General features: G+C 37.3%; 1 protein-coding gene across 1 annotated transcript in view; it reads left to right on the forward strand.

Annotated features, from left to right (window-relative positions):
• The first annotated feature begins 9,825 nt into the window (after positions 1 to 9,825).
• Positions 9,826 to 13,525, forward strand: part of LOC117489106 (disintegrin and metalloproteinase domain-containing protein 28-like) — a 29,710-nt gene continuing 26,010 nt past the window's right edge. Inside the window, exon 1 of the mRNA XM_034138348.1 lies at positions 9,826 to 9,914. Within this exon, the coding sequence (XP_033994239.1) occupies positions 9,826 to 9,914 (89 nt within the window). The remainder of the gene's footprint in view (positions 9,915 to 13,525) is intronic.

Here is a 13,525-nt window from a genome sequence, read left to right on the forward strand (position 1 = left end):
TCAGTTCTAACTGTTCATTTCATACTCACACACACACACACTCTCTCTCTCACAAACACAGACACACACTCTCTCTCTGACACACACAGACACACACACTCTCTCTCTCTCACACACAATGTTCCAAACGGCCCAAAACTTCACAGGTTTGGTAACGATGCAGCCATCAGCGCATCTAAGCATATTATGGGGTGTCATCAAATGCCGTTGCCATGGCGACAGATCATTCACCATCAAGTTAGTTCAAAAGTTTGCAGTTCAAATATTCTGCTGCTTTTCCAAGCCTTTTTACTTTCGTTTCTTCACTCATCACACATTCAAGCCCCCAGTGTTCATGTATCATTTCAATCTAAATTCTTCACTTTCTTCTTACACATTACATTTCAGCATAACAGTTTAGCATCAGCTTTTCAGCATAAAGCATTCCCACTAGCAATTTCTTCAGGAATTGCATTCTCTAGTTAGCATATGCTTCCTGTTCCTGTCATTATCATAACTATCAGTCATTTTTGTTTTACAATGTGTTTTGCCTCATTGTTGCTTTAATAAATATATAATTCAAATGTCATGGTTTACATGTTATTTCCTTGCAAATATCTATATATTTAGATTTATTTTTATATTGGATAATATTTAGTTACAATGTAAAGCTTTGGATCAAAGCACATACACTTCCTCAGCTGATAGAGGTTTCCCAGTAATGCATCAATAACTTTAATCATGTAATATAATTCTGAAATGGGCCATTGTGCTTTCTGGAGTACTTCAAGTAACTTTTGTTCTTAAGTAGGATTTTCATTCAAGGAATTTTACCCTGCGCTATTACTTACGTAAAATGTAGTACTTCTTCCACTTCTAGATATAGCAGTGACTAATAAAACATGAACCTAACAGTGGTGATGATTAGTAGAATATATTATGTATGCTACATAATATAATTGGCATGTACTGATGTTCTATTCTGATACTGATTAGAAGAGAACTTGGTTTATTGCAAAGTTCTTAGAGGAATTTACTTTGGTGTATTGGTGCAGAACAATGAACATTAGAAGAGGGAGTAACATAAATGCCAAGTACTACAAAAGTCAAGAAACAAAGATATATATATCTAAAAATACAATTATGTAATAAATAGGAAACAAATATTTGTTCAAGGTAGAAGTTTTGAGCAAAATATTGTCAATTGAAGGGGATGTGTAACAGTTCAGAATGTGGCTATCAATTGAATATAAAGTGAAGAGATACAAGTCCAAAAGTAGTTTTTGTCATCATGATCAGTTATGATTGTACAACCCCTGTCCCTAAATGTATTAATGAACTGCTTATTTGTTTGAGTTTGTATGTAAGCATTTTAAAGACATCACAGACATTCAATAAAAGACAAGGGAATTATAATTTAAGGGGATTATTTAAATTCACTAATGTTAGGGTGCGCACATCCAAGCAAGGTTTTTGTATCTCTGTGTGTGGGGTAAAGCTTTGGAACAGTTTGAATGAGGAGCTCAGGGGATGTCCTAACGTAAAACTGTTTAAAAAAAAGGTATAAGGACATGATTTTTGCAAGATACAGGGATGAAGTTGTTTAATCAGGTGTTTACGGTTTATTTATTTATTCAAAAGCTGATACAAAAATACAAAAAACGAAGGAGCAGACGAGGTAACAAAAGAAAATAACTAACAAACCACATCCAGCGGACAAAAGGAACGGGAGCAGACAGACGGACGGACGGACGGGAACAGGCACAGAACATGGACAAGACCAGGGGTCCTTCTCAGGTCGATTAAATGGAATCCTTGCGTCCCTGGGTGTTTCTCAATCGCGAGTACGCTTCCTTGGTAGCACATGTCTGCCGAGCATCTAGCTTCAGAAGCGAGTCAAGAATACTTCCTGGCATTCGGAAAACGAAGAGTGGAACAGGCTAGCAAGTGTGCAGGTGTGCGTCATATGAGAGGCCCCGCCTTACATCTTCCACCACAGATTTGGGGAAATTGGTCCGTGCGCAAAGCATTGTGGGGATTTTAAGACCGCGGAGTCTACTCATGTGCAGCCTCGATATTTCTCCAAACGGAGTACGCCGGGCTCGGTAGATTTCCAAGTATGCTGGACATTAGAACAGTCCTTCGGCGGCACTCGATGACGTAGTATGCTTGAAATAGTGGCTCTGCAGCAGCTTTACTCGCGATTGAGAAACACCCCCTCACTTGCGTCGTTTCCCTGCGACTAGTCCCTCCCACCAGGGAAGCATGGAGAGACGCAAGGAAACCACGAGAAGCAGGGAAATTAGCTTTAAGAGCAATGGGACGTCCTTTCCTCCGGAGCGTCACGTGAAGCGACGTCCGTTTGTGATGACGCCGCACAGCTGATCGTCTGACAGCAGCTCTGTCCCCGTTATTTCCACAAACACCCCCGCCTCTGTTAGTACACATTTACTGACACAAACATTTGTATCATCTGTTGTAGACCGAAATACATTAAATAAAATAAGAACTCATTCTCAAAAAAGATAAATGCCATTCTTAAAATGTATAAACGAACAATAGTTAGATTAATATTGATTAGAGTGCACAATAGAAATAAAATAATTGAGAGAAGAAAAAGAGATATGTTATCTATCAAAACCCAGTTAGATTAAAGGGGACCTATCATGCAAAATGCACTTTTGTACGTCTTTTCTACATGAATATGTGTCCCCGGTGTTCCAGAGAACTCACCAAGTGTCAGAAAACACAACCCTCTCTATTTTCCTCCATACCCAAATCTCTAAAAAAGGGGCTGCAACGGATCTGATAAAAACTGATCCAGATTTGAACACTGTCCTGACGTCAGGACAGTGGCGCTACGGCTATTGGGCTAACTCCACCAATCAGGAGGAGACAGCCACGGACATTGCCGTTCGAAAGCGCTGGAGACGCTGTAGTACATATGCCAGGCCAGTAGATGGTGCTGTTCTCACTGAATCTGCCCTTGCAAAAACAGATCTATAAATGGTCAAATTGAGCGAAATGAGGCATGGCTAAAATGCATGATCTGTTTGGTATTTTGAAAAAAAAAAAGTATAAATATGCCTTATATACAGATGAAGCGTCTTATTTTGGACAGTTTAAAGTGCGAGGGTCGTGATCGGTTCATGCACGTTCCGTGATGGCCGGCCGGCCCCCAGTCAGACTTGATACCGCCCCCATGATAAATACATTTAATTATTGTGAAGCCAGCTGCAATGGATCATTGATCCACCAGGGGGTGCAGTGGGGTTCCACACTGGAGTCATGTGAAATCAACTTCTAAATAATAGATGTTGTTTAGTCGGAAAAAACGAACGAGCCGGCTCTCCCGATTTTTAATCCTAATTTAATCATCATCATTGATGTTTATGTTCGCCGAATTGACATGAAATCACTGACAAATATGAATATTCTGTATTCAACTTCATTGAAACGATCAGGATGGGTGTTATTTTTCCCCACAATGACCAAGTCGCTGCAAATGATCCCATGTATTACATGTACATGGCCACATTCTCAACAAAGTTACGTAACGAAACATTCTGTATTCCTTGCTTACTTTTTATTTAATGCTTTATAACAGCTGGAATAGTTCGTTTAGAACAGGCACCTCACTCGCAATCTGCTCCTCCGCAACGCCTACCACCTACCTCCGGCTGAAATTATGAATGTACAGTAAGGCATAGTAATCATAGATAACACGGCAGGGTCCGTTACAGTTTGTTTTCATCTGATTTCAAATATTTCAAATGTCTGAAGTTAATAAATACATTCTCAGTGTTCAAGTCAATAATAGTCATATAAGAAAAGTACTGATCTAATAACAGAGATTTTATAAGGACTTTTCAATGTTCGACATCGCTCATGTGAAATACAGTAAACTGGATGTTGTGGTGCCGAGAGGCGGGGTATCAAAAGTACAAGCTAAACTTTTATTTAGCATCTGAACACACTTGTAAACAACGTGATGCCCGGGAAGCGAAGACCCGGCGGAAACAGCTGGTCTGGTTCACTAAAATGTCCGTGTACAGTATATCTGGTACTAATGTATAGCGGATCTTTGTTAAGATCCATATGTCACGGATAGAACTATATATTGAGCTTTAAAACAAATGATATATATTATAATAAAATAAACACCGGCTGTTGTTATGCCTGCTGTAACGTTTACTTTCTCCGTTCTCCGCTTAAGTAATTATTACTTCCTGGTTAGCTTTCCGCTCGAAATTTAAATCTGAAAATGGCAAAATAACGGAGAAAAAAACGTTCACAGAGAAGACGACAACAATTGTCACTTGTACTTGTCATTTAGCATCTGAACACACTTGTAAACAACGTGATGCCCGGGAAGCAAAGACCCGGCGGAAACAGCTGGTCTGGTTCACTAAAATGTCCGTGTACAGTATATCTGGTACTAATGTATAGCGGATCTTTGTTAAGATCCATATGTCAGTAGAGATGGGATGGCAGAAGGTGCTATATATATATATATATATATAATTCCAAAGCTGGTAAAGACCTTTCAAATTTAGCAATAATAGTCATATAAGAAAAGTACTGATTTGTTCTTGAATCAACTTTTTTATGGAAAATGTTTTATGTAATTTTATTTCATTTTAAATAAAATGAAAGACATTCACAGTTAATGTAATTAGATATACATTATTAATGCCATACATTTTTAAATGTAATTAGATATACATTATTAATGCCATACATTTTTGCATAAATATTTATTCAGTATGATAGCTGTCTAACAGAAGTTAAATCCATTTCTCACTTATTCTGACAATGTACTTAACCCCAAATAAAAGAACCCAATAAAAATAGTTGTTAAATAATAGTGAAGTCACGTTGTAATAACAATAACTCATCTCTCTCGGTTTTTTTTTGTTTTCTTTGTGTGCTTTGCCAAAAGCCACTGTGTCAAGTGTCCTAGTTGGGTTACCGTAACGAACAGCAGCCGGCTCTCGATTTTTAATCCTAATTTAATCGTTTATGTTCGCCGAATTGACATGAAATCACTGACAAATATGAATATACTGTATTCAACTTCATTAAAATGTTATTAACGTGCCTAAACTCAGTAATTCACTAAAAATTACTGATCCCTCCGCGTCGCGGAGGGATCTTGATCCCTGGGTGTTATTTTTCCCCATAATGACCAAGTCGCTGCAAATTATCCCGCTTATTACATGGCCACATTCTCAACAAAGTAACGACATGACTCCCAATATTAATTAAAATGCTTTTATGGATTTAGAAAATATTTTTATTGATTTAAAACATAGTTCTATGTATTGATTTAAATTTACATGCATCCGCTAAGAAAAATAATCCGTTGTTACCGTTTTTTAAACAGTCAGAATGAAACGGCAGCTCTCAGCTGTGTGTTCACACTCCTAACTCTGATCTTTCTTTTCCAACAGTTAAGTTAACTGTAGGTTACTCTGAGTGACAAGCTTACAGTTAGTGAAGTAACACTTTTTTTTTGTGAGTCACGACCTCGCTGTTTCATTCTAACATAACGCTCCAAATATGACTGTTTCCACTCGGACTTCAATACAGCAACACCATTGTTTGGTTTCCATGGTAGCGTGTCTCTTTAGTAGCGTGCACTCCTTTCCTGTAAATTACAGGTCCAGCCAGGCAAAACAGTAATATGAAATATGAACGTTAGTTTTTAACTGAAATGATCAAATAAAGTCAAAATGTCACAGTGTTTACAAACATTGACCATACCGTTCACCAGCCCCCACCCCACTCTTTGTTTAAAACGAATTGGCCATCGGAATGTGTGTGTCCCAACCCCCCCCTGTGATATCTCTTCACAGGGGGGAGAGAGTTAGACGCTCGTGAATTGTCAACGGGGGGGGGCCTCTCTGCATGGAGGAGCCGCGGAGAAGTGAATCACAGTGATCTGCTATTTTAAAGTAAATTCAACACATATCGACCCTAAATATAGCATATATTAAGAACGAGAAAGTGTTAACATCGTTTTTTGTAAACATATGACCAATGTGCGAGGGTGATGACATCAGAGCATCGTCCTATGGGCTTAGCCCCGGACAGGTACAACAGGTATTCACTCAGAGGGGGGTAGTTACTCATTTACATGTCAAAAAGCAACATACAGTAGGCGGGTGGGGGATGGTGAACGTTTACATTTCTCTACAGCAGTGGTTCCCAAACTTTTTGTGCCCAAGGCACACCAAAGGACAAGTAAAAATCTCAAGGCACACCTATTGTGCGAAATAGCCCTTATAACACGTGTTATCACTCATATCATGTAAAATATCTGTAAATGTGCATAATTATTTACTAATGCCAAATAAAATGTATAGATAGAACAATCAGTGGTTCAAGTTAGTATATTCCTCAGTGTAACATATCCACTAGTTGCAAAGCTTAAACATTTTTATATATTTTTTTATTTTAAGGGAAAGGATGTTTTCACTACTCAGTTTGTCAACTATGTTACGGACAAACTTGATGTCATTACAATCATTTGATTAAGTCCTGCACTTCAAGTAAAATCAAATTTGAAAGGCTCTTGAGTCTATTCTACCATATATCCAAAGATTTTTTAAAGTTTAAAAAATAATTGTATTCAAGTTTTGTTTTTTCATGTGATATGTTCAGCACTGTCATTAAGTTTAGGGATATTTTGTATTATAAAACTACCATACAGGTCATTTTGATAGTTTTAAGAGATGTCATGTAAAACTCCAACCTGTGTAGATATACATTATACTATAAAGGATATCAGAAGCACTATTTTAGATATTTTAAATTTGAAAAAATGAGGTGCAACATAGTTGACAATGAAAGTCAAACATTTGACGCAAATAACATAGTTGACTGGACACATTATTAACCATCAGCACTATGTTAATTTCAAGGCAGAAGTGCAAAATTCCATTGATAATGATGTGTAATGACGTCTACATGTCGTACAAATTGTCAACTAGGTTACCTGTCAACTAAGTTACTACAGTTATTACAGTACTGGGTAACTCAGTTGACAGGTAACCTAGTTGACAATTTCCCTATTTTGACCCATCATTTCAATGGTAGGCCTTGCCTGGATGACCACATGTCATTTTCTTGAACAGGTTAACATCACATTTGCACATATAATTGAATTAAAATCATTAAACAATTGTAAACCATAACAATGTACGTAACATTGTTGATTGTCAATGAGTATATTAATTGACCATGTGCTATTATACATAAAATATTGTAAAAATGTAGAGGACAATCACCACAGTGTGTTCAAAATGTCTGCCAAAGAGGAACATGGCATCATGTGATGCTGGTGACATGGTATTGGGACAAACAATTTTTGAGTTAAAGGGGGAAGTTCTGTTAGTAACATAGTTGACAGAACTTTTGCGGACATTCATATATTAAGATATTTAAATTATTTAAAGGGGGAAATCAATTAAAAATATGTTATTATTCTTTAGTATTTAGACTTTTGAAATAAATGAATCATTATTTAAATTGACTTTAATGGTTTTTATTCATTATTTTGAATCCAAGACACCCTCAACTGAAAAACGGACATAGCAAAAACTGACAATTTAAGAACATCATGACACATTTCAAGCTAAATAAAGCATAGGATGCACATAATGTTTGTGTGATATTATAACATGCTTTCCAATAATAGGCAAAATATGATATTTTTGAAGAAAATAGTTAGAATAATTATAATTATCATCAATGGACATCAATGGACATGGAATGTACCCTAAATTGTAGAATCACTCAGCAGTTACATACACCAAACCTTCCAGTTATATTCCTATCAATATTATGAAGGCTTTTACAGAAGGGTTTGGTCATATATAATTCATAGCCTGAATTATATAACATTTTATACCTAAAAACATGGTGAAAATTGATATTTTAGGGCTGTTGACAGTATTTTCTGATTTATGGAGTGATACAAAGAGATATCCAAAATCCCTTCTGTAAAAGCCTTAGATACTAATATGACTACAAAATGAAACAATAATTTTGATCCTGGCTTTATCCAAAGTTCAGATTTTGGTTCCTGAAATGTGTTAAAATATGCGCATATTTCATGAGATAATGGTTCATTTGGATATTTAAACATGCTATTTCAGAAAACTTGTAATACAAAAAACAATTGCCTTATTGTAAGTAATTAACTGGAGAAATATTTAGCTGATATCTTTAAGTTAAAAATACCCTATTCACCTGGGGTGTCTCGCCTTAATTAGATGTTTGATAAGTGCAGATCACATAGTAAAACACGTACACAGATACATTATTTTGTATTTTTATTAAATTCGACAATGTCAATTTCACTTTCCACTATGTCCACCGTTGTTTTTCACAACCAATGGCAGAACTTTATTGAGGCCTGTAATTAGTCAACTACAGGTCTCTTGAGTCAGTCTTTTTCTTACAAAAAGCTTGTGACAAGATGTTATTGCTCTTGGGGCATTAAAAACAAGATTTTAACTTTAGTTTTTTATATAATATCTGCATTTTCTATTGTGAAAAACTAAGTCTTAGTTATTTAATATATAGCGCCATCTCCTGGTTAAACCCTGAAATTGGAGAATAGTGGGAGGGCCTAACATTCCTGAATACTGGTCTTTGGCAGGCAACTGGCTGGCAACTGGCTGGCAGTCGGCAGGAAGCTGTATGCTGGGGTCCAAAATAAGAGGCTCCATCTGTAGGTATGGCCCTACAATATATTATTCAAATATAGCATGATAGGTCCACTTTAACATTCATTGGATTGCACACTTAGTTTGTTTGTGTGGATATGTAGCAAATTAACATTTTAAATAGCACTTAATGACTGACTGAATGGAAATGACAATAAATGAAAATGTAAAACGAAAAAGCGATCATGAAAATGTTTCCAATAAATAAATAAAATAATTTTTGACCACTTTGTTGTTCAGATATATCACATATTTGTAACTGAATGATGCATTAATTGAAACAAAACACAGTATAAACTGAGGAGTGAGTCCCGTGAGTTTCATGTGTTTTCTTCACTCCGCTGGGAAACTCTGCTCTCATGTAAAGAAGCATCAGATCAGTGCATGCGCTGCATCGTCCAATCAGTGAGCGATACACAGTAAGGGGGCGGAGCGAGTACCTGAGGATTTCATCGGAGGATGGTCTGGTGGTTCCTCGGTTATCGCTCCTCCATTATCGCTCCTCGATCCTCGATCCTCGCTCCTCGCTCCTCGCTCCTCGATCCTCGATCCTCGCTCCTCGCTCATCGCTCCTCGCTCCTCGCTTCTCAGGCACAAATAAGAGCCATGGGACGCTACTCAAGATGGCGCAGACAAATCAACTTCCGGTGATACAGAGACCGAGGAGCGAGGAAATTAAAATAGTCCACCTGAGACGCAGCCTAAATAAAAAGGTGGAAAATGAAAACATAAATCCAAAACCATGACAGATATAGTCTTTTATATTTATCTTATACAAATATGACGTAAAAGAATAATATATATAGATATATATATATTGTAGTAATAATGATATAATCTATTTATAATTGTAAATGTATATTGTATGTACATTTAGGTGTACATTTCGGACGCAGAAAAACTGGTCCATGCCTTCATCACCTCCCGCATTGATTACTGCAATTCTCTGCTTGCAGGCCTTCCAGCAAAAACCACTCAGAGACTACAATATATACAAAACTGTGCCGCCCGGATACTCACAAAAACACGCAAATCAGAGCACATCACCCCCATCCTTCACTCACTCCACTGGCTCCCTGTAACACACCGGATCAACTACAAAGTCCTCATAATGGTCTTCAATGCCATCAACCACACTGGCCCCACCTACCTACAGGAACTGCTAACCAGAAAACATTCCCATACCTCACGCACACTCAGGTCAGACAGCTCCAATCTCCTGGCTGTCCCGCGGACAAAACTGGTCACCATGGGAGACCGTGCTTTCTCCTCCCTGGGTCCACGTCTGTGGAATCAGCTTCCAGAGAACATATGGACCTCAGCATCACTCTCAGTTTTTAGGAAATGCCTCAAGACCCACCTGTTCCACACTGCATTTTACTGACTGTCCTTTACTTATTTTATTTTTTTTAAACCTTCTATGCTCTTAACCTTTTATTTTTATTTTTATACTGCCATATTTTATCCAATATGCTCCTTTAGATAACTTTTTACTTATTGTTCCTTATAGCTTTGTGAAGCACCTTGAGATGACGTTGTTTTTAAAGTGTGCTATATAAATCAAATGTATTATTATTATTATTATTACATTTTGTTAAAATAAATAAATATAGGGGTGGGATTAAATAAGTGTAAACTTCTTCCCACCCCTTTTCGGATGTGTAATTAGGATGATCATTTATATATAATTTGTAAGTCAATCATATTTTCGTTTATCAATTTGATACTGCTTAAGTTTGTACAGTATCATAATTCTAATGTTTAATTTCATTATAATTGATTTGTATTATTGTTTTACACGTTTGAAATAAATCAAATCAAATCATGTTGATTTCATTATATCATATAAAAACTCTTATCTGTTTGATGAGGGAGATCTGCATTCATGATTACATGCTATTTTGATTATTGTTAACCAATTTACCGTTTAAGCAAAACGGTCATTTACATTCACTTTTCACATATGTGTTGTATTAGGTAGAATCTCTTTACATTGTAGATAGTTGGTCGGACAAAACAAGACATTTGAAGACGTCACCTTGGATTGAAGCAAACATTTTGATCTTTTAAAAACTAATTTCTAACATTTTATGGTCGGAACATTTTTGATTGAAAACAATCTGCAGAGTGTGAAGTTTGTGTGTTAATCAGTATCACAGACAGTGTGTGGTTTGGCAGACTCACATTCACCCAGCTCCACAAACAGGCCTGAACCAGCCGGAGAATGTGGACAATCATCTGCCTGACTCCAGGGCACGATGTTTATCATCCGAGGATTGAGAAGGCATGACCGTCATACTCTGCCTCTGATTGGAGAGGTGAGACAGATCGTCACTTCTTATTATACTTAGAGATCCTTGTGTATCCTTAGTTTATCTATCTCCTGATCGTCAGTGACTGCCACATCTACAGTACAGTATGTGTCTGCAACATATGTGGACTCTTTTCAAATACTTTTGTAGATTCAAAGGTTTTATTGTCATATACACAGCTACGCCGGAATGAGCTTCAATCTCAGGATCCATGGTTGCGGTCGAATAGTCCAAAAATCAGCTCCTAAGTTCTAACCCTATCGTCTATTCCTTGACCTCTGAGTGAAACGTCACGGGGTTAAGGGATAGTGGATAGGAGAATTCAAAAGGATTTAGGAGAAGAGACTGCGGTACTTTAGAGCATCCGACTGCACTTTCACTATCCGACGTGTTTATGATGCGCCAGCGGACGTCATGAATGTGCGCCTGCTGCTGTGGGGAAACTATGGAAACTACAGTTTTCTATACAGCGGACTACATGGATGTATAATAAGAACGAGGGACTACTGTAAACTCATCTAGAGACTCTGCACCGTGCTCTGATGCTGTTGTTTTATGCGTTATGAACGGGGACAACAGAGAAACATATTCTTCATGACCAAGGTTGGAATTGAAATAAAAAAGGAAAGTGAAACTTATGCTCGTCACCCTCTCCCTCCGGTCCACATGAATACAAATGATCCCAATACGTATGATTGTATGAAAAGATCTTCAAATCAATACAAATGTATTTATTATAAACGTTAGTCCTTAACATCTATCACTGTGTATATCACCATTCAAACATCTTTTAAAAGTTGAACAAACCCCACACAGCTCAGTAAAGACTGAAATGTTGACTTTATTTGATCATTTCAGTAAAAACTAACGTTCATATTTCTCTTTTTTATTATAATACTGATGAACGTTCAAAACAAAGCACTTTGGCAACTTACCACATACGTTTTAAAATGCTTAATAAGCACCGTAACTTTCATGATATCATTTCTCGGTCATAATCGGTTGTTTCCGTGAACGGCCGACTGTTGTGTGACGGCAAATGCCGCGGCCGCAAGGCATTGTGGGGCAGCATTTTCTCCTCTCCTTTCAGTTAGGGAGGTCCAGTGGTTCCTAAGCTAAAGGAGGTTATAAAGGAAGTTTGAAACCTCCTTTCCTTTTAATTTAGAGAATTCGAACGGCACTTATCATGGCTGCCACTGAGGGACTTCCGGGTCATTTCACTCCGTTAGGAAGGTTCCTAAGCTAAATGGACTATTCGACCGCAACCCATGTATTTATGATCCTCTCAAGAATGGAAGTAGTCATCACATACAGAGCATCAACTAGTTCCTGAACAGTGTCCTTAACTTGCTTATATACAAGAGAGGGAGTTTCACAGTGACAAGATGGAAAAATAGTTGAAAGCAGAATTCAATGCTTTGTTCAAAAGCTTTGTTGCTAAACATTGTGTTAAACATTGTCACATAGCTTACCATATCATATGCCAATAACAGCGTACCATGCCTATGTACAGTAGGAGGTCAAACATCCTGTCAGATACCCTGTCATATACTTGGACCTCTGCTATCACGCGCACTTCTGTATCCTTGAAAGAGCACAATCAGGTAAGGAAAAACAGCTCTGTTGAAGAGGAAGATGAAAAGAAATAGACCCAATATTGAACTAATGATGAACATACAAATAGAAATATCATATAGATTTTTGCAAAGGAGAAACTCGAACAAACAGGTTGTAAAATGTTACACTATAACATCTCCGGTACCTTTATATCTTTTTTTTTCAAAACTAATCCGACCAGTTTTTTTTTTACTTTCACTTTAACTGTCATTTGTTGTCGAAGCAAGACTTCAAGCAGGTAAGTCAACTAATATAAGGAAAATGAATATCAAGTACAATTAATACATCTGTATTGTGGGTCAATAGCGTTTATAATAGATACAAAATAGACCAATGTGGGAACAATGCAGGTTTACTGAGAAATGTACATTACAGTACATGTCACTTGTTAGATGCTTTTATCCAAAGCGACTTACATACTCTATACTGTGGACAATCCCCACAGGAGCAATTTGGGGTGAAGTGTCTCAGGGACACAACGACATGCTGACTGCAGTGGGGTTTGAACCTGTGCTCCCCTGATCCCAACACCAACGCACATCCCACTGCGCCACACGCCCCCCAGGTACCGAAGCAGGGTGTAATATGTGTGTTAGGTAAGTTATGACTAGCCACCCTTACAGGCTTTATGGTTTTGAATCAGAAATACCTTCTGTGTTTCAGTATGTTTAATCTCCTAACCTTCAGCCAAATTAATCAACACTCAAAAGCAATATAATTTACATTATATATCATTAATATGTGTAATATGTAAAGAAATGTATTGTATATTGTAAATGTTCTCAATTTAATTTCTGTTGTATATACACATCAGATTCAAAGGCTTTTTAAAAATATGCTGCAAACTCCCATGGCCCTCCAAAGAAACGTGGTATAAGGTAA

Source organism: Trematomus bernacchii, unplaced genomic scaffold (assembly GCF_902827165.1).
Source record: "Trematomus bernacchii unplaced genomic scaffold, fTreBer1.1, whole genome shotgun sequence".
Taxonomy (NCBI): Eukaryota; Metazoa; Chordata; class Actinopteri; order Perciformes; family Nototheniidae; genus Trematomus; species Trematomus bernacchii.